A 23015-nucleotide genomic window follows, 5' to 3' on the forward strand; every position below is an offset into this window, starting at 1 on the left:
GATATCTGTTGGAGGGAGGGGGCTGAGGCTCTGAGTTTCTGTCTCCCTTAAGATTTTTTTTTTTTTATTTCTCTTTTAGGGGAAATATTTTATCCTGCCTTTTTAAATATTTCTCAAAATATTTCATTCTTCTGGGAGGGGGGTGGCTTCCCACAACACCTATTTTCCATTCCTGTGGGTACCAAAATTTACACCTAAAGGAGATACAGAAGGATTCTTCCATTTAGGTCCTGTTTCAATAAATGGAATTGACGAATGGTAGGTAAACGGATATCCTGTTTTCCCCAAATTAAGACCTCTCCGGATAATAATCCCTCCCTGTAAATATTGCAACACAGCAGCAGCCACAAGATGACTACACTCGCTGTCTCCTGCACCTCAAAAATAATAAAATCCCCCCGAAAGTCAGGCCAATCGCTTATTTTGGGGGTCAAAAGAAAATAAGACCTTGTCTTATTTTCAGGGAAAGATGGTACAATTGTGGTAGAATGTAATCTGGGTATCAGCAGGATGGGGATGATTTCCAGAGGGTAAAACAACCAGGGTGAAGTCCTCAACCAGACCCAGAGATTGTGCAATCCCATCCATTTAAACAATTGCCACGCAGAGACAAAAAATTGTGTGAGCAATTAGAAAGTGCTGTGTCATGATAGCATGCCATTTAAGCTCTGTGTGTGATTTATAAAATCATTTTTTGAGTGCATTCCAGTGCACTGAAGCTTGATACTAAAGCCTCTTTTACCAATTATGATTCTGTTTGGGGAACATTAAAACATAATCTACCATGAATTCATAATCCATAGTTTCTCTCATTAATAATATAAACAGTAATAAGGTAGATGAATTGAGATGTGTTGTAATGAGTAGACAAGCAAGATGTGTATACCCTTCTTTTTTTTCTCTGCAAGGAAAATCCAGTCATTTCAAATATTAATATAATTAATACACACACACACAAACACACACACATCATTTTATAAGGGCACACTTGGAATCATTGCATTCAGTGTTGGTTGCCATGATGTAAAAAAGATGTGGAGACTCTAGAAAGAGTGCAGAGAAGAGCAACAAAGAGGATTAGGGGACTGGAGACTAAAACATATGAAGAACAGTTGCAGGACGCGCTGGTTGATGATCTCTGGAGGGCCAGAGATAGAGGTTGCTCCTCTATCCTGGTCCTATTAGATCTCTCAGCGGCTTTTGATACCATCGACCATGGTATCCTACTGCGCCGGCTGGAGGGGATGGGAGTCGGAGGCACCGTTTTACGGTGGTTCGGCTCCTACCTCTCCGACCGGTCGCAATGTGTGTTGACGGGGGGGGCAGAGGTCGACCCTGAGGTCACTCACTTGTGGGGTGCCGCAGGGATCGGTCCTTTCGCCCCTCCTGTTCAACGCATATGTGAAGCCGCTGGGGGAGATCATCCGTGGTTTTGGGGTTGAATACCATCTGTACGCTGATGATACTCAGCTGTACGTTTCAACCCCAAACCACCCCAGTGAGGCTGTCGAAGTGATGTCCCGGTGTTTGGAAGCCGTCGGGGTCTGGATGGGGGACAACAGACTCAAACTCAACCCCTCCAAGACTGAGTGGCTGTGGCTACCGGCACCTCGGTTCAGTCAGCTGATTCCAGCGCTGGCCATAGGGGGCAAACAGCTGCCCCCTGTGGAACGGGCGTGCAATTTGGGCGTCCTCCTAGATGCCCGGCTGTCAATGGATGACCATGTGGCAGCCGTGGCAAGGGGGGCGTTCCACCAGGTTCGCCTGGTGCGCCAATTGCGCCCCCTCCTGGACCGAGAGGCCCTACGCACGGTCACTCATGCACTGGTGACGTCTCGCCTGGACTACTGTAATGCTCTCTACATGGGGCTTCCCTTGGGACGCGCCCGAAGACTGCAGCTAGTCCAGAACGCAGCCGCGCGGGCAGTCATGGGGAGTACCAGTTACTCCCATGTAACACCGCTCCTGCGCGAGCTGCACTGGCTGCCTGTGGTCTTTCAGGTGCGTTTCAAGGTTTTGACCACCATCTTTAAAGCGCTCCATGGCATAGGGCCCAGTTACCTGCGGGATCGCGTCCTCCCACATACATCCCAGCGGCCAATTCGCTATCACAGGGAGGGGCTTCTCCTGGTGCCGTCCGCTAGGCAATGCCAGCGGGCGACGCCAAGGAGTAGGGCCTTCTCTGTGATGGGCCCAACCCTCTGGAATGACCTCCCCCCCGACATTAGAACCACCACCGACTTCCGCTCCTTCCGGCAGAAACTAAAGACTCACCTATTCCGACTGGCTGGCCTGGCATAATTTCAACGCCTATCTCCTGGCATTTATATTTTTACTGGTTTTTAAGGGGATTATTCTGTAGACTTAATTTTATTGGGTATTGGGATTTTAATGTCTGTTTATTTTAATTATTTATTAGCAATACAGTCCTGCACATCTTTTATCCTCCTCTTATCCATCTATTTTATATTTGTATATATATATTGTCCATTTAGTAATTTTAATTGTTTTAATTTTGTTCTTTGACATGGACTGTACACCGCCCCGAGTCCCTTTCGGGAGAGGGGGCGGTCTATAAGCGCTAATAAATTGAAATTGAATTGAATTGAGGAACTGGGTATGTCTAGTTTAATGAAAAGAAGGACTAGGGGAGACATGATAGCATTGTTCCAATATCTCAGGGGCTGCCACAAAGAAGAGTCAAACTATTCTTCAAAAAACCTGAGGATAGAAGAAGAAGCAGTGGGTGAAAACTAATCAAGGAGAGAAGCAACCTAGATCTAAAGAGAAATTTCCTGACAGAACAATTAATCAATGGAACAACTTTCCCCCCTATAAATAAATACCCGGGCAACACTGAGTTATCAGGTAGTATTATATTAAAGTAACCAAAAGATATTTACAATCCCCAAGGCATGTCACAAGTTTTGAGCACCCCTAAAGTTTACAATGGTTGAACATCTGCAGCCTCCGAAAACTATGCAAAGGCACACATCACATTCTCACATGATTTGTGGAGGTCCCAGAGGCCACATGAGAATACAAACCTCTTACACAACTTCCAGAGAATCTGGAGGCTACATCAGAGCACACCTTATTCTCACAAGCTTCTGCAGCCTGCAAGAAGCACATGACAACAGGGTGTGCTGTCAAGAATAGCTGTTGGAAGTTGGTGAATTTTGTCAAGTCACCCAAAATATTTTAGCATGTCACGTTTGACTTATGTGGCGTGGGTTTTCCAATACAGTTCTAGATTCTCTACAGAATCCACTTTATTTTCAATATTCATAGTTTGCCAAGATTGCATAGCATGGTTTTAAAAACTGCAACAATATTATTTTAAACTCTTTAAAATCCCTGCTAGCTTGTTTTGTTGGTTTTTAAAATGAAATCACATTCACTGAATGATTATTAGGTATGTTTCCTTGCTGTCGATAACCCATTCAGAGACGTCTTCATTATGAAAATCAGGTACTCCCATAGCCAATTCTACTTAAATGGCATCCTGGAATTGGTCTCCCTCTCTCTGCCCATGTTCCAAAGACCATGAAGCAAACTCCTGGTCCCAACAAAAACCCATTTTATTAATTTTACTGTGAATTCTGCTCATTCACATCCAGCAAAGTCTTTCAAGGGAGGATTTACAGTCACAGACCTTATCTAGCTTGGAGAGCTGCCAGGCAAATATCTGCAAAACTTGACAAAGAGTCTTGGAGAGTCAGAAACCAATTAAGCGAACTAATTGTCTCTTGCAAGCTCTACTCCCCTTTCACTCCTCTTTATTTCCTCTGGGAGGGGCCATTCATCGTCCACCTGGGGCCTTACTCCCAAGTTGGCCCTTGTTCCTTAGCTATTCCCTTCTCCTGGCAGCTCTGTGCATGCGCACACTGAGAACAGGCTCCTGCTGTTCTTCTGCCTCACTGATGTCTGATTCCGAAGGCAGCTGATAACTGTCAGATGGCCCTGGCCCCATCTCTGCCTCCGACACAGAGCCCTCATCAGAGCCTTCCCCAACCTCCTCACTGTCCGAATCTGCTGCCAGCTCCACCGGCTGCTGGTGGGTCACAACAGCACAGCCTGCTATGCTATAGTTTTGAAAATGCCTTTCTCTCCTAACACTATTTTGTAATAATATTGTGGTTAGGGTGAATAGAAATGATTAATGGCACAATAAACTGTAATACACCTTGTATGGGGTTAGGGAAAACGAGTCCTTGAATACTAAACAATGCTATACTTCAGTTTTCTGGTCATGCTATTGCATTTAATCATATTATTCCCATTGTGGTTGTGATAGGAACTATACAGCTTGTTCTCCAACAATTTCTTATGCTACTTCAAAGTACAAGTAAATTAAATAAACCACAGTGCAGCTATTATTAGGTAGAAAAGGAGGAATTATCTGAATATTAAGTATAGATAAGGATTCTCCGGGGCTTTGCTTTGTAACATCTACGGTACACAAAACTTAAATATTCAAGATTTCACCCTATTGGATTCTTCTTTGTTTTGCAATTTCATTTCTGGAAATATTTTTTTCTTTTCTTCCAGCTTGTAAATTGCCTTTGGGTTCTTGCACAATCTTTTCTCCTCCCTCCCCCCCACCTGACTCCATTTTAGTCTCTGAAGCTACTTTATTACGTATTATGTTTCAAAGCCCTAATTAAATTGCGATGTGTGACCCACATTCATTCTCTGTTGAGACCCTGTATGTGGAGGAGTATTGAACATTCATCTCAAAGCCACCCATTAAACTGACACATTCTCAGTACCATCCTCCAAATCTGCCAGGAAATAGTATTATCTCTTAAAGGAGGAAGTCCCGCCTTTCATCATGTCCTCTTCGACATCTTAATAACAGAGTTGGAAGGGACCTTGGAGGTCTTCTAGTCCATCCCCATGTTCAAATAGGAGACCCTGTGCCATGAGAGACAAATGGCTGTCCAATCTCTTCTTATAAGCCTCCAGGGATGGAATACCTCTTGGTTGACCAAGGTTGACTCAGCCTTCCACCCTTCCAAGGTGGGTAAAATGAGGACCCAGATTATTGGGGGCAAGAGGCTGACTCTGTAAACCACTTAGAGAGGACTTTACTGCGAAGTGGTATATAAATCTAAGTGCTAAGTGCTAATATATCATATGTTCACGCAGAATACTACATAGTAATGTACAAGATAATCACAATTTCTGTGCTCATTTACCATAAGGAAAAAAAAAACCCATCAGATGGGTTGTTTCTAGTTCAAAATCAAATTTATTCCTAGCTGTTTATTTCCCCCCCAAGTGTTTTAACACTAGACACTAGATTCTTCCCTAATTTAAATCAACATATTTTTTTAAAAAAAAATGTAATACATTTAATGATGGATATTGTGAAAAATGCACATCTGCAGTTCTTACATCCAACCTGAAGACATAAATGAAACCCAACTTTCTTTATTTCCCAGCAAAGTTCTACTTGTAACATGTCATATATGAAATAGATGTCATTTGGGTAGTCCAACAGTTGTAAAAATATATATGAAAACATAGAGAGCGAGATTTTCTTGCAAGATAGTCATCATTCTTTTAGGGCTTGTTACTGGAGTCTTTCAAGGTTTCTTCTGGGAAATAAATGAGCCAATTCATCATTGAATGATGAGATGTGCCTTCGATGGCCTGATAGACCTTTAAGCACTGGCTATCAGTGCAAACCAAGACCAACAGGTCATTTTGAAAGGAAGAAGAGAGAGTGTTTTCATCAACATAGACACAAAAAGCCTATTTGGTGTTATGAAGGGAAAACACCTGAAGGATTTCAAGCTCAAAGTTCATCTTTCAAGGCCCTCTGTTGAAAAAAGAATTTAACTATAGTGTTATTTTTCATTGGGTTCTTTTGATATTGCATTATAAATACATGATTTAGGTCTTTCACAAAATGTTTTCTAGGGACAAAGTCCCTTTGTTTGGCTGAGCACCCAAGATTTTAAGAGCAAACTTTCAAAAGACTGCAAGACTAAAGCAATGCCTCTTATTTATGAATAATTTTGACAATTTATTTTTGGCAATGTCGACTTCTTCCATTCCATTCATAAAGAAATATGCCATGAGAGTTCTCCCCTCTGCCTTTAGTAACCAATGTTAATAGAGTTCAATTGCCTTCTTGGGATTCCTTGTCTCTTTGACATTGTTATAATTTTATAACTTTATTATTTCAAAATATTTAATCTTAAATAAACGTTAATATTTTTTATTTTAATTATATATCCTTTTTGTATCCTGATATTATATTGTACAATGTATAATATCATTTTAGTCTCTGAAGCTACTTTATTATGTAGAATGGCCAGGGGCCATTCTTGGGGGAAATGGATGGCCTAAAAACATTAAGTAAGTAAGTAAGTAAGTAAGTAAGTAAGTAAGTAAGTAAGTAAGTAAGTAAGTATGTTAGTTAGTTAGTTAGTTAGTTAGTTAGTTAGTTAGTTGGGTTAAGTTCTTTAAAAGAACGAATTAAACAAAAATTTCATCCATCTTCAGACTGAAAGAGAAGACTACCAATATCAATCTACCAAGGACTTTCCCAATAGTATAACTGTAGTGGCAGGATAACAAAAATACTAGCCCGTTTTTCCCTCCAAATCAAATTATGTACTAAATTACTTTGGCATTTTTAAAGAAACCGAACAACATTTTCTAAATTCTATTTTCTTCTTTTTATTCATAAACATGTTGAATGCAGTGTATTGTCAGGTCATATCATTTACAAAAGAAAAAAGAAAAAAAAAAGAAAGAACAAAAAGAAATATTAACACACATACTCATAATGATAATAGTGTAACAGAATAATTTTAACTAGATTTCTCTTTATATTAGCTTATTTGTAATTCTGTTAATTATATTAGCATATTTATAATTATAAACCATCTTTATATTTAATTCATATGAACATTTTCTGAATTCTAGTTACTTGTTCCATTTGAACAACATCTTGGGCTTCAGATATTCTTGTATAAATCATTTTTATATTCTAAATTACACCCAATTTCCCCCTGTGACTCTTAAGAAAGCTTTGTGAATTTATTCAAATTAAAAATACAAAATAATCATCCTTCCCCTTTTCCCCTTCTTTCCTTCTTTCCATCCATCCATCCATCCATCCATTCACCTTCCTTCCCCATTCATCCATCTATCCATCCATCCATCTATCAATCCATCCCCTCCACTTTCCTACTTCCCTCCCTTCCTATCTCACCTCATGAACACATCCAGAAAAGTTCTCGTGTATTGATACTTGTGATATGTATGTATGTATGTATGTATGTATGTATGTATGTATGTATGTATGTTACAACCCCTGGTATGCCCTAAAGTCTCCCTTTATTTATTTATCAGCACAAATACAACACACACAAACACACACACGCACACACACACACACACACATACATACACACACACACACACACACACACTGTGTGTAGACTTCAAACAAAAGTGTTATCTAGCTACAGTTTCTGGTGTTAGGATCAGCCCAAAAGGAATTGTCAATAGATTCAAGGATCTATCTTGGAGACTTCTTTAAGATATTTCTTGGATCACAGGTTTCAAAGACAATTGTTTTTGTTTGTGTGTGTATAGAATTGACATTCTGGACTGCTAACATTGAAGCATTTTTTATTCATTTTGTGGTGAGGTTCGGTAGATCTATAAACTCATTTGTGAGGCCCTGGTCATCTTTTGTGGTCGATTTTTGTAAAGGAAGATGTTCTTGTTTACCACATGGCTAGTCTGTGAGAACTGTAAGCGTTGACAGATAATCCATAACTTTCCTTTCCTCCATCACCCCCACCAAACCCTACCATTTGAACTGGAACAGTTTTTATCTTCCCCTGTCTCCCCTGGTCTGTATGTCTCTGTCTTCTTCTGACACTTGGTGGATGCTTCAGACCTACTCGCAAGATCATTGTTTGCATGAAGACACCCAAGAAATTTACGTCTTTGACATACCGTTGACAATATCCCATATTTTACAAGAAATTTACTATTTGTTGGCTCTAATTACTTTCTTTAATCTAAGATTTAATTAAGGGAAAAAAGAACTTGCTACAAAGCAATATAATTAAGAAACGAAGATTATTTATTTAGTCATGCATTGTTGATGGCGCTTTTTTTCTATATAGCTTTGAAAATGTGCCCCTATCTTCTCCTCCTTCCCTCATATGTCCTATAGAGTCAAGGAACACGTGTCTGGATAGTTTGGATCTCTTTGTCACACTCTCCCTCTTCTCTGGACAACACATATTTTCTCCAAAAAGCTCTTCTACAGCAGTGTTATTGAGCCTTGCAACTTTAAGATTGTTCTAATTGTAGTACTGCTTTGTAAAGCCTTAGTAAGACCACATGGAATTCTGCATCCACTTCGGGTCATGACAATATCAAAAAGATGTTCAAAGCTCAAACTCTGAAAAAAGTGCAGAGAAGTGCACCAAGAATAATTAGGGGGATGGAGGCTAAAACTTAAGAATGATTACAGGAATTTGGTATGTCTAGTTTAATGAAAAGAAGGACTAGGGAAGACATGAGAGCAGTCTTGCGGTTTTTGAGGGGCTCCCACAAAGAGGAATGGGATCAAACTATTTTCCAAAGCACCAAAAGGCCAGATGAGAAACAATGGATGGATTCTAACCAAGGAGAGAAACCACCTAGAAGTAAGGAGAAAATTCCTAATGTTTAGAGCAATCAACCAACGGAATAGCTTGGCTTTAGAAGTTGTGGAGGCTTTCAAAAAGAGACTGGACAACCATTTGTCTAAAATGGTGGAGGGTCTCTTGCTTGAGCAGGGTTTGGACTTTATTATTCTGTTATTAAAACATTGAAGGGGACTTGATGGAAGGTGGGACTTCCTCCTTGTGTTAGAGATGCATGGGTTTCAGCTCCCAGAATTCCCAAGCCAGACCTTCTCAACCTTGGTAACTTTAAGATAGGTGACCATATTCAATTTGCACTGTTGTAATTGTTTTAATTATCTTGTGATGTACACCATCCAGAGTTAATTTTTTGGGATGGGCCGCTATAGAAATAAAATAAAATGAATGCATTCAAAACATCAGTGGACTTCATTTGAGTGTTCAGACATGAGTATATCTACTCAAGAGATATGTTCAATGTCTGCTCAAAGAAGGCACTGGTGGACTGGAGCAATACAAGTAACCTGTTTCTAAATGTTAATTGAAACAAAGGAGATTACTGTAGATTTTAGAAAGAGATGGCATAGTCATACTCCACTCAATATCAAGGATGCAGTTGTAGAGGTGGTCAACAATATTAAGTATCTGGGGGTGCATATAACTAACAATTTGGATTGGTCTCTCCACACATCATCTTTAGTGAAGCATGCAAACCAGCCTCCGCCTTTCCTGCATCGGATGAAGAGAGCACACCTTTCTTCTTCCGTCCTAGCCACTTTCTTACAGAGGCACGATTGGGAGCGTTCTAACAAACCGCCTCACTATTTGGTTTGGTGGCAGCAGTGCCTCCGATAGAAAGTCCCTACAGAGAATGGTGAGGACAGCGGAGATGATTATAGGAAACTCGCTTCTTGTTACTCATTCCGCTACTTATAAGTGCTATGTGCTTAGAGGTTGAAGCCTTGTTAGAGACCCCACACACCCGCTTCATGGTCTGTTTCTGTTGATCTCCTCTGGGAGGAGGTTTCAAAGTGTTTCTAGCAGGACTACCAGATTCTGTAACAGCTTCGTTCCCTAGGCCACCTGTCTGCGAAACACACAGGATTTGTTTCTCTCATCATGTACAGGTATACATCTGAACTAGATTGTGTCGTTTCTCTGTGTCATATAATATATGTAGGTATGTGCATAATTTTGTATTTATTTTCTCATGTTTATGTAATGAATATTGGAGATGGTGACCCTTTGAGACCTGTATGCAACAAAATTTTATTTTAATGTATGCCGATTGGTGTACATTCAAAGTGACAATAAAGTTATTCTAAGTCTGACTCTAAGATTTCCCCATTCTGGTTTATTGTTAGATTGTTTCTTAGCATCCTTATCTCCTTATTTCCTAGTGTGTTTCTCCCTCCATATGACACAGTTTAGCCTTGTCAATATAGCTCAAAAATTATCTTCTTAACAAAAGCATTCCTTGCTAACTCTTTTTCTCTCTTCCTCTAAATTCCCTACAGATCTCCAGACAACAGATGAATTGTGAAAGGGGTCAATTAAGGGTAAGTGTAACAATATGCACACTTCTCTGCAATGAGCATATGGTTTCTTGTGTCCCTGGTTGAGATGCGTCTATCGGATGTCTCAGTTGTTCTTGGTTGTATTTTACTCAAGAGAAGGATTGAAATATTCCTCAGAATGTGACATTCTCTGCATTGATCAGAAGGAACTATATGTCGTTTTGGTAGCTGGTGTTGTTTTGTTCTTGTTTAAAGTTTAGGAACATTGTGTTTTCTTGTCTTTAGGAACAATACACATGTTTTACAAGCCAGCATTAAAAGAAAGAAGGATCATTAAAGAGAGGTTGTGGTTTGGTTTGGGTGGCTTGTGCTCTTTTGACAAAATCTGATCTTACAGTTGCAAAGTTGTGTGACACCAAGGCCAAGAAAATTATTTCCATCAAATCGGGGTGGGGGGGGGGGGGTGGGGGAATAAAGTGGTGAGCAAAGAATACTAAACGCATTATTCTGTATTTTATACTTCTCCTATCCTCAGCTGTCTTATTCAGACAATACGGTATCATTTATTTATTTATTTATTTTAAAAATATGATTTATGTTCAAAAGCTTCAACATAAACATTCTTCCCTGGGATGATTATTAAATTAATAAGAAGCAAATCTACCATGTCATAATTATAACTGATTGCCTCCCAAGTTTAGAAAGACTTAAATAAGATAGATTGCACTGCATTAAATTGTACTAAATTATATTTGTTAAAACATTTCAGTATTAAAGTAAACACAGAAACGCACGCATGCACAGACAATTGTCAGATGCAATCAGGTATCTACAGAGACAAGAAGAAGGAAAGATGGAAGCTCTATTTACCATATTATCATATTTGCAAACTTCAGTTGGTGCAGAACGTAGCCGCAGGGATAGCAAATGATGCCAGATTTATTTATGTTATTTTATTTTATTTTATGTTATGTTATTTTATTTATGTATTGGTTTGTCAAACATGTACAAAATAGCGGGTATAAGTCTAAACATGGACGTGAACAAAGGAAATGAATACAAATAAATGGGGACAGTAGGACAGGGACGGTAGGTACGCTGGTGCGCTTATGCACGCCCTCTTTACGGACCTCTGAGGGTGAGGTCTACGGTAGACAGTTTGAGGCTAAAATTATGGGGGTTTGGGGATAAAACCACAGAGGCAGGTAGAGCATTCCAGGCATTGACCACTCTGTTGCTGAAGTCATATTTTCTGCAATCGAGTTTGGAACGGTTTACCTTGAGTTTGTATCAATTGTTTGCCCGTGTATTATTGTGGTTGAAGCTGAAGTAGTCATTGACAGGTAAGATGTCGTAGCAGACAATTTTGTGTACCGTGCTTAGATCACACCGCAGGCAGTGCAATTCCGGATTGTCCAAGCCCAAAATATCTCAATTGCTTTGTGTATTTATTTTGGATGTTGTTGTTTTTTAAAAAATATATATTCTTTTCATTGTTTTTAAAGTGTTTTATTGTTTTAATTGTAATGCATGTGTTGACTTGGAAGCTGCCTAGATTGATTGAGATGGGCAGCTGTAGAAATTGAATGAATTAATGAATGAACGAACAAATGAATGGATATTCCAGGAACTGTTAGTAACATACGGTAACTCCTGAGAGAATGGAAAGATGAGTTCCGAATTTATATTCTTACAGATTTCAAACTTGATCATCGTCAAAGGAAACTTATACTCTCTACAATGTTTTGTTGGTTATTGTTTTTTGTTGACACACTTTGCATTCTTATCCTCCCATTCAGATAAATCAACCAAGTTAGGATACTATATTCCATCCATTGACTGGACTTGTGTTAAAGTATGTTTTAAATCATATTGGAAATATTCTAAAATATATAAAACACTTATGGTGGGAGGGGGGATCATGAGCCCCCATGGGGTTGCAAATGCATTTGATGAGGGTTGCACCTTATGAGGGAGGGGCTTGCATATATGGATTGCTATAAGAATTTGTTCTTCCCTAGATCAGGGACGTGGTGGCTCAGTGGCTAAGACGCTGAACTTGTTGATCAGAAAGGTCGGCAGTTCAGCGGTTCGAATCCCTAGTGCCACATAATGGTGTGAGCACTGTTGGCTTCTGTCAGCCTAGCAGTTCAAAAGCATGTAAAAATGCAAGTAGAAAAATAGGAACCACCTTTGCTGGGAAGGTAACAGTGTTCTATGTGCCTTCCGCATTGAGTCATGCTGGCCACATGACCATGGAGACGTCTTTGGACAGCGCTGGCTCTTCGGCTTTGAAACAGAGATGAGCACCACCCCCTAGAGTCAGGAACGACTAGCACATATGTGCGAGGGGAACCTTTACCTAGCTCAGCCATTTGACACCAAAATCAAGATTTCCTGTCATAAACCACAAATAACAGTCTGCGTGGAATGTGGATTCAGCAACAGAATTGGTTCACTCTTTCCAATTAAACCTGATTTCTGGAACTATTCAACACTAATCAATTTCATCCCCCTAGTATTTAAAAAAAAAATGTTTCAATGGCCACGTTGTTCATTTCCACTGAAAACATTTGATAAATTTACAAGATTACTGCATTATTACATCTGACAGAGAAATTAAGAAGCAATGATTAAAAGTGATATATTTATATATTTATTTATCTTCTCCAACACTGAACCCAATGAAATAATTATTTTGGTGTTGTTGTTGTTTTTTCCAGCGAGTGAAGCTCACACAAATTCATTTATCATTTTAGGCGTCTTGATACTAGAATGGATCGGAAGAATATAAGTAGTACCATCCTCTCATAATGAAAGGGATGCCAAGGTCAATAAGCATGTTTTTAGCCTACCGTTGTTTTAATGCTAGTGGAAATTATTATGCTGTCGCTGTCTCCGTCTTGATTAATGCTGGTGGAAAACTGCCAGTTAGGCTGGAAGGAGGAGTCAAGGGACGGCCTAGCATAGAGTGCTTGTGTAGCCACAAGAAACATAAGCTTGACTTCCCCCTAAGAGCTATTAAGCCTTACCTGGTCTGTCAACCCTGAAACCATTTTGGGAGCATCTTGTCCCAGCTTCTGTCAACCTAGCAGTTCGAAAGCATGTAAAAATGCAAGTAGAAAAATAGGAACCACCTTTGGTGGGAAGGTAACAGCATTCTGTGCACCCTAGGGGGCAGTGCTCATCTCTGTTTCAAAGTCAAAGAGCCAAGCACTGTCCGAAGATGTCTCCGTGGTCATGTGGCCGGCATGACTAAACACCAAAGGTGCTCGGAACGCTGTTGCCTTCTCACCAAAGATGGTTCCTATTTTTCCACTTGCATTTTTACATGCTTTCGAACTGGTAGGTTGGCAGAACATGGAAGACATAACGGGACCTCACTCTGTTACGCGGCGCAAGGGATTTGAACCGCCGAACTGCCGATCTTTCTGATCGACAAGCTCAGCGTCTTAGCCACCTAACCACCACGTCCCTGTTGTATTAGAGTATAAGAAACTTTTTTTAGAAACCATAGGTCTATTCATTTCCCTTCCTTCTACACTTCTATTTCATTTTATTATTTTTATTTTATGTTATTTTTTTAGTGAACCCAGAGAGTTCTTATACTAAAACAAAAACAAAAGCCAGAAAGAAAAAAAAGAAAAAGGAAATGTTTACCTGCCAAATTTGCTATCATGATTTGTCCCTGATATTTTCCCCATTCATCTACTTTTCAGATTTCTTTTATACTGTATATATTCTCTCTCTCTCTCTCTCTCTCTCTCTCTCTCTCTCTCCCCCTCCCTCCCTCCCTCCCTCCCTCCCTCTCCCTCTCTCTCTCTCTCTTGCTCTCTCACTCACTTACACACACACACACACACACACACACACACACACACACATCAAGCCCAGTGGGATGGCCTATTTCTTCACTCCTCTTATTATTTCATGGAGATCTTTATTGAACCTAATTGAATTTTGGTCCTTCCATTCATTGCCAAAGCGCAAAATTTCCCCTGTGTGTTTCTGTGTATGTGACATATCGGAAATGGGGAGAGCTTTGTTCTCTTGCATTTAATATTGTGGCTGGAGGAAGGGGGAAAAAATAAGATCATGGAACATGAATCACTCCTGCTTATTTAAGGCTGTGAAACAACCCAGGATCACAGCCCTAGGTAGAAATAAGCTATAATTCATAAAACTGTAAAAAGCATAGTGACGGGCTCAGAGGCCCAGCGTCTACTGCAGAATTATTGTGTCTTTTTTTTTAAAAAAAGTAGGCACTTTTGCTTTGTTGTTGTTGTTAGTTGCGAAGTCCTGTCTGACCCATTGCGACCCCATGGACAACATTTCCCCAGGCCTTCCTGTTATCTACCATCCCCCGAAGCCCATTTAAGCTCATGCCGACGGCTTCGGTGACTCCATCCAGCCACCTCATTCTCTGTCGTCCCCTTCTTCTTTTGCCCTCCTTCATTCCCAGCATGAGGCTCTTCTCCAGGGAGTCCTTCCTTCTCATCAGGTGGCCAAAGTCTTTGAGTTTCCTCTTCAGGATCTGGCTTTCTAAAGAGCAGTCAGGGTTGATCTCCTCTAGGACTGACCGGTTGGATCACCTTGCAGTCCAAGGGACTCGCAGGAATCTTCTCCAGCACCAGAGTTCAAAGGCCTCCATTCTTTGGTGCTCAGCCTTCATTATGGTCCAACTTTCACAGCCATCCATTGCAACTGGGAAAACCATCGCCTTGACTAGACACACTTTTGTTGGCAGGGTGATGTCTCTGCTTTTTAGTATGCTGTCTAGATTTGCCACTTTTGCTTTACCAAAACAGTATAATGTCATTGTTTATGATGACGGGAGAAAAGGAAGTTATTCAGTGCCATTTGATGCATCTGTACACTTGGCATATGGTTTACTGGGGTGTCTAATAAATAGAGATTTCCCCATTTTTAATTGACGTGCAGAAATCCAATCAAATGGATCTAGGAATGGAGCCAAGCATTGAAAATGAAGGAGAATGCATACATCAAGTCATCGGATTAAAAAAAAATAGTGTAATGATTTATCTGTGTGATCCAAGTAACCATAATCTCCTTAAACATATTTTAGCCTACTAGTTGTAGAGTCTAATTCATGTGATTAGTTCAATGTTTAAAAAAGTATTGTGTGAATTAAGAAAAAAAATGATTGATGTAAAGCATGGCGAAACCTGGAGTAAGCCAAGTTCATTGTGCAAACATAATTATGTTTTGGTATGTTTTAAATCTTGAAACTAATTATTCCTTCAATTCTCTGGATTTTTTTTGTGCAGCTTTTTAATATTGATTTTATGCTACACTGTGGGCATTTCAATACTTATTACTGGGTTATTGTAGATACTATCCTGGCTGTTACTAGTTGACTAAATAGCATGTTATTTGTGATGACTTTTTAAAATGAGTTGCAAACTTCTCAGGGTGCTAGGCTAATTTAATGATATAATCTGTATCTATATCTATATCTAAATCTCTCTATCTCTCTATCTCTCTATTATCTATTATCTATCTATCTATCTATCTATCTATCTATCTATCTATCTATCTATCTATCTATCTATATCTAAATATAATGCAATATAAATATAATATAACTCTGGAACGTCTTGAGCGTGTGTGTGTGTGTGTGTGTATGTATGTATATATATGTGTGTGTGTGTGTGTGTTGTATTTGTGCTGATAAATAAATAAAGGGAGACTAGTATGGATCCATTTCAAGCTATTTAGCTCTCATCAGCTAGCCAAACCCTTACTGGGATTTGAACCTGGGATGTGTTACATATTAGGCAGACTTGCAAGCCACTACACCACCGGTTCTCCTCCTTTATCAGCTAAGCCAGGGAAATAGGTATGTATTTGTGTTATATAATGGAAACCCAGCCATATTTTTTTCTACTTTAAAACTGTATCATTAGCACATTTTACTATGCTGTCAGAGACAGATGAGTAGAGCAGGTAGATTTCAGCTCTGACCCTTCCTCTCTCTTTCCCGGTTAGATGGCTCTGAAGCTATATTTAAAACAAAGATTCAGCAGTAACGGCTAATTCAGTCCCTTGCCCCTGGCTGGGATAAAGTAACTTTTTGGCTTGCCAACTTATCCTCTTAACTGTATCAGTCAGAAAGCTGGAGGTAGAATATGACCCATGCAAGTATTAGCACAGGAAATCAAAGTAAGATTTTTTTTAAAAAGCTTGCAGGGAAGAAATATGTCATATTTGGTCACATTGGGACCCCAGTGTCATCCCTGTGCCAGCATCTGATGGAATCACTGGGACTTGAGTTTCTATACTGAGTTGAGCTGAAGACTGCAGTCTGCAATAAAAAGGTACATCTAAAGCTGAACCAGTTTCCTGCAGCTACCAAATTTCAAGGACCTGCAACTCTTCTTGCTGCCAACAGAGGGCACTGTGCCCCACACAAACCCAAGACATTAAATAAATTTGGTTTTTGGGCTCAGGAGCAGAAGCAGCCTGAAATAAAATCTACGAGGAGCTATATATTCTTTTTGGTCTGCACTAATTTTAATATAGACTACTTCCATGAACAGGTTTTTCTTTTTCTTTTTTTTAACTGCATGAAAGCCAAACATGTTCTTTCTTTCTTTCTTTTTTCTGCACAAGGCCAAACCAAAAAATAAAAATGAAAAAGATTCTCCCCAAATATGTCTTCATTGAAGGTGCAGATGAAAAGTTCAACGCTCTGCATAGGCTGAATCAGGAGAGATTTTACATCTGATTCAGTGGATTTAATTAGGATCCCTTGTTGGGGCATTTACAACTTCTGGAGGCAACTTCTGTTCCACTGATTAATTGTTCTAACTGTCAGGAAATTTCTCCTCAGTTCTAAGTTGCTTCTCTCCTTGGTTAGTTTCCACCCATTGCTTTTTGTCCTGCACTCAGGTGCTTTGGAGAATAGCTTGACTCCCTCTTCTTTGTGGCAACCTGAGATATTAGAAGACTGATGTCATGTCCTTCTCTTCACTAGGCTAGCTGTGCCCAGTCCCTGCAACCGTTCTTCATATGTTTTTGCCTCTAGTCACCTAATCATCTTTGTTGCTCTTCTCTGCAGTCTTTCTAGAGTCTCAACGTCTTTTTTACATCATGGCAACCAAAACTGGATGCAGTATTCCAAGTATGGTCTTACCAAGACATTATTAAGAGGTATAATAGATAATAGGAAGCTTCCCTGTATAACCAACCAAGGGTGACCAAATCAGTTTATTGATTCATAAGCAAATAATTTATTTTCATGACAGGTTCTGAATGGGGGGAGGGGTTTCCCATTAAAAAAATACTTCTGATAGAAATGAATCCCAAATAGAATCTCCAAATTCAGATTGTCCGATTATACACATTTCTTTCCAGATTTGTTTCCTATTTCAAATACCTATGTGCTGATGTTCATACTCTTTCACTCACCCACATCCTCTGACAATACCAACTGCAAATTAATTGTACTTTCTTCACAATTGTGGTTTGAAGAAAATGAGTTTGAAAAGCATTAAATTAAATTAAAATTCAGCCTTAAATTTTCTCTTCAACGAGTTCAGTATCTCAAAAGAAAAATGTAGAAATGCATAGAGCAGTTCAAAATGAAAGATCTATTACTGACACTAACTGCAGTATTTAATATGATTATGTCTGTGCAAGTCAACAATATTTATATTACTTGAGAAGCCTCATGCCTGGGAAAGTTGAGTTGGTTTCTTCAGGTATATTTCAAACACAGTTTTATCATTTACATCTCAGCTACTCTTGGGTGGAAACATGATAACACAAGAAAAATACAGCTGGTCATTCACCGTATTATTCAATAAACACAAAACATCATAATGCTGGGAATTGTTGTGGCCTGCTAGCGGCCTGCAGAGCTGGCAACAGATTCAGACAGTGAGGAGGTTGGGGAGGAACCTGGGCCAGTCCTGGAGTCTGGGGAAGGCTCTGATGAGGGCGCTGTGTCGGAGGCAGAGAGGGGGCCAGGGCCGTATGACAGTTATCAGCTGCCTTTGGAGTCAGACATCAGTGGGGCAGAAGAACAGCTGGAGCCTGTTCCCAGTGTGTGCATGTGCAGATTTGCCAGATGAAAGGAACAGCTAAAGAACAGGGGTCGACTTGGGAGTAAGGCCACGGGTGGACGATGAATTCCCCCTCCCAGAGGAAATAAAAGAGGAGCGAAAGGGGAGTGGAGTTTGCAGGAGACAATTAGTTTGCTTAATTGGTTTGCGACTCTCCGAGACTCCTTGCCACATTCTGCAGATATTTGCCTGTCAGCTCTCCAAGCCAGATAAGGTCTGTGACTGTAAATCCTCCCTTGAAGGACTTTGATGGACCTGAATGAGCAGAATTCAGAGCAAATTAATAAAAGGGGTTTTTGTCGGTACAAGGAGTTGCTTCCTGCTCTTGGGAAGCATCAGTCAGAACAGGAATAGGATGAGGTTGCTGGGGTTTATCAACATTTTTCATCATTCCAGAAACCTTGCAATATACTAGAGCTCAGACCATGCCATATAGCATGAAATAAGTCAGATGGAATCAGTTAAGGAAACTATCTGATGTCCACAAAATCTTCTAGCCTTGGCTTAGGCAATAAAAAAGATTTGGCAAGAGTTGGTTCTGAAGGCAGCACAGCATCTTTCCTGGCTGCAAGAGGTAAGAGCCTTCATCACTAAAGCTCTGGGATGAAACTCGTAATTCTTATTAGAAGATTCTGGAGAACTTCTCTGCTCTGAATCTCTCATCTGTACCTCTATAATTGTCTGCTTTCGCTGTGCAACCCAACAAGACAGACACAGATTTCAGAGGATAGAAACTGCAGAAAAAGCAAATGCTACCAACCTGCCTTCCATTGAGGACCTGTATACTGTACGAGTCAAAAAGAGGGCCGGGAAAACATTTACAGACTCCTCACATCCTGGACATAAATTGTTTCAACTTCTACCCTCAAAACGACGCTTTGAGGCTCTGCACCCCAGAACAACTAGACACAAGGACAGTTTTTTTCCCAGCATGCCATCATTCTGCTTAACAACTAATTCCCACAACACTTTCAAACTATTTACTAAGACACAGATGTTGGTTCCTACCAGTTCGCACCAGTTCGGGCAAACCGGTAGTGGTATTTTGGCTTAGGTCGTAGAACCGGCAGTGACCCAGGCTGGCCATGCCCCTAACTGGTTCCCTGTTTGCTGCTGCCATTGCTGGCATGTTATTTTGTAGTTTTAATGTTCTTTGCACATGCGCAGAACAATTTAAAGTCAAATGTGCACACGCGTGAAGCGAACCGGTAGGCATCAGGATAGGAACCCACCCGTGCTAAGATTGTATTACTATTCTTCTTCTCATTCTTCCTATTACCTATTTCCTTTTATGACTATAAATTTGCTGCTAGCATCCTTATGATTTATATTGTTTTATTTAGTTTCTTAGTATGATTTTTGTTGATTGTTTATTTAGTATCCTATGATTCTCACTAAGTGTTGTATCTTATGATTCACGATGAATATATTTACGATGACTATGATCATGGTTCATCACTTACAGCTTTTATGCACACTGAGAGCTTATGCACCGAAGACAAATTCCTTGTGTGTCCAATCACACTTGGCCAATGAAGAAATTCTAATTCTAATAACTCTAAAGTGGCTCTGCTGATGCAGGGCCATTATGGGCTGGAGGGAGGCAAGCCCATTAAAAGCAAAAGGTGTGAAATAACAACCTAAAAGAGATGGCAATGAAATCTCCCCAGGTCCCTGAACATCATCCTTCACATTTGCACTCTTCTTCATTGAGTTAGTAGAATTCCCTTGGCAGGTGACTGACTGAAACATGGTTCATGCTTAGAATCTCTGGATTCTCCATGGAAAACCATTGGATAAAAAAAAAAGCCAATGTGTTTGTTAGACCAAAAAAGCAAGAAGATAAGCAGCCTGAATTAAAATACTAATGATGTCCTCTTCTACAGGATCATCATAACATTCACTCTGCTTGGACTAAGCATTTAAGCAGGTTCTTGGGAGTTGTTGTTGGCATTTCTGTGTTTCAATACTTGGCATTTTAGAAGGTCTGTTTGTAGCAGTTCATCCATTTCAGTATTTCCCATCTTTCTAAGGATGGTCATATCCTTCTCTGCTTCAATATCCTGGATTATTTTTGAAGCAAACTTTTGAGATTGTTCTTCAGTTGTACAAAAAAAAAGGAGAACATGGTTTACTTAAGAGGAACGTGGTGTATGTTTTAGTCCCAAAATCTATTAGACTAACTATCATGTAATTGCTAGAGTCTTTTTCATTCCGTTGGATTTATGGCAAACCAGTGAAATTCTTATGTACTTTAAAAAAGCAAAAGTTGCCCCTGTCCAACTCTAGTGAGGTAGCCATTTTTGGATAGCACTTAAAACAATGACTCTTCATTTTATATACCGTTTTACAGAGCCTTTACAGCCCTCTCTAAGCAGTTGATAGAGTCAGCCAATTGCCCCCAACAATCTGGGTTCTCATTTTACCCACCTGGGAAGGATGGAAGGATGAGTCAACCTTGACCCTTGTGAGATTCGAACTGCCAAATTGCAGTCAGCTAGCAGTCAGCAAAAGTAGCCTGCAGTACTGCATTCTAACCACTGCACCACCATGGCTCATCTCATATATGTAGATAAGTAGACAACTTCTATTTACTTTTTTCTCCATGGTTCCCATGATCCCAAATATTGAGGATTGGGGAGGTCGTTTTGCTTTTAGAAGAGTTCTAATTCTAATTAGTACTTACTACGGCTGAATCTCCAACTGTATTTCTGAGACACTACCCTACAGAAACCCATTGAGTGGGATTATTTAAATGTACTGATGAAAATTTGATAAGCAGAACTCTCTGAACATGTATCATATACTATGCAAAGGATTGTGTGGCCATTGAGTGTGGCAATGCAAAGAAGAAGCAATGAAACATAGCCGTTAAAAAGGAAAGGAAAGGAAATGTCGTAAAAACTCTTTTAAAAGTTTTACAGAACTTGTTTCTTCCCAACTGTCTGAATGTCTTTCTTTCCTCAGTTGCCCAAGCTCTATAAATGGCCAAAGTGGAAAACTCATTAAATAGGATCGAATCAATTAATGCAGAGTGGACATTTGCCCCAACCAGGGGGTTCATGAGCCAGCGAGCAACAGTGGGAATCAACAATCTTGCCTAAAAAGCTCTTTTGGAGTGTCCTTCACAGAGGTGGCCGGACATCTCATCTAGGAGACAAACAAATGTTTTAGCCAACTCATAAACCCCTTGCAGTTTTCCAACACCGACCTCCAAAGGAAGTCTTGGGATTGGCTCAGTTTCCACTTGAAGCAAAATTAACTCAATGAATCTTTAAAGCGGGGAAGCTTGCAAATGACCTGTCCATCGGTCACCAGCGTCGTGGTCTTCTCTTGTTTTATAGCTCATCAACGGTACTTTTGACTGGAAAGCTAAAACTTTAAAGGCCAACTTTGGCAGCAAATTGGAATGAGATTGTTGTTGTTGTTGTTTGGAAAGAACAAAAGGTTCTGGAAATGTCTTGCCCACCACTTCCTTAGCTGTATGTTGGTACCAGAAGAACTTGTCCACTGTCATCTTGATTTGAAAGTTAACAGTAGGACAGAGTTGGAAAAGATCTTAGAGGTTGGATTAGAATCCAACCTGCTGCTAAAGCAGGAGACCTTATACTATTTCAGACAAACGGAAAATCTCTACTTTAAAACCTCCACTGTTGGAGCACAACTTATGAAGGCAAGGCATTCCACTAATTAATCATTTTCACTGTTGGGAAATTTCTCCTTAGTTATAGGTTGCTTCCCTCCTTGATTAGTTTCTGGTCAGAGTTTGCAGCAGCTCACACAGGTAACTGATTCAGCAGGATTCATTAACTTTCTTTACATATAATATAACACATGAAATAAGTATACAACACCCAAACATGGTAACAAACACAAGCAAACACAGACAGAGGAGAGAACAGTTTCAGTTCAGAGCAGCAGAGTAGGGTTTTTTTTCGCTCAGCACGGACTTGCACCTTTACTACAGAACAGTTGAAGTAAGCCACGCCCAGGCTCCAAGCTATTTCAGCTCCCATTGGCTGACCTTGTTACTAAGCCCTATTCCAGTTCAAGAATATATCTACACTGGCAGTTTCCATCTTTTGCTTCTTGTTCTGCCTTTGGAGAATAGGTTATGAATCCATGTCTGAATGTCTTAACTTCCCATCTTAGTGGCAGTAACATCACAGGCAGAGGTGGGTTCCTACCAGTTTGGCTGAACCAATAGTGGCATGCCTGCCCCATACATCCCTCCGGCCGATTCGCTCACACAGAGAGGGACTCCTCCGGGTGCCGTCCACTAGGCTGTGCCAGCGGGCGATGCCTAGGGGAAGGGCCTTCTCTGTGATGGGCCCGACCCTCTGGAATGACCTTCCCCCCGAAATTAGAATGACTACGGATCTCCGCTCCTTCCGTCAGAAACTTAAAACCCACCTATTCCAGCTAGCCAGCTTGGCCTAATTCCATCTTTCCCACCTCAGTTTTATTTCTAAATTTTTAGGATTGGTTCTAGGGTCTGTTTTTAATGTTTTTAATTTTTATAAATTCATACAGGGGTTGTTTAATTTGATTTTTAGCTATGTATATGATTGTTTGTATGTTTTTAAATTTATTCCTGTACACCGCCCCGAGTCCCTCCGGGGAGAGGGGGCGGTCTAGAAATTTAATAAATTTAATTAATTAATTAATTAATGCCAGCCTGGGTCCCAGAACCGGCAGCAACTCAGGCTGGCCACGTCCCTGAACCATTTCCCCAGTCGCCACCG

General features: G+C 40.2%; 1 protein-coding gene across 3 annotated transcripts in view; it reads left to right on the forward strand.

Moving 5' to 3' along the window:
- The window catches only part of RBFOX1 (RNA binding fox-1 homolog 1), a 2041748-nt gene that overhangs the window by 1353567 nt on the left and 665166 nt on the right, over positions 1–23015 (forward strand). For all 3 annotated transcript variants that reach the window (XM_081966089.1, XM_081966090.1, XM_081966091.1), the window contains one exon: positions 10184–10225. In XM_081966089.1, coding sequence (XP_081822215.1) covers positions 10184–10225 — 42 coding nt within the window. The remainder of the gene's footprint in view (positions 1–10183; positions 10226–23015) is intronic.

Source organism: Natrix helvetica, assembly GCF_964273705.1.
Source record: "Natrix helvetica genome assembly, chromosome: 13".
Lineage (NCBI taxonomy): Eukaryota > Metazoa > Chordata > Lepidosauria > Squamata > Natricidae > Natrix > Natrix helvetica.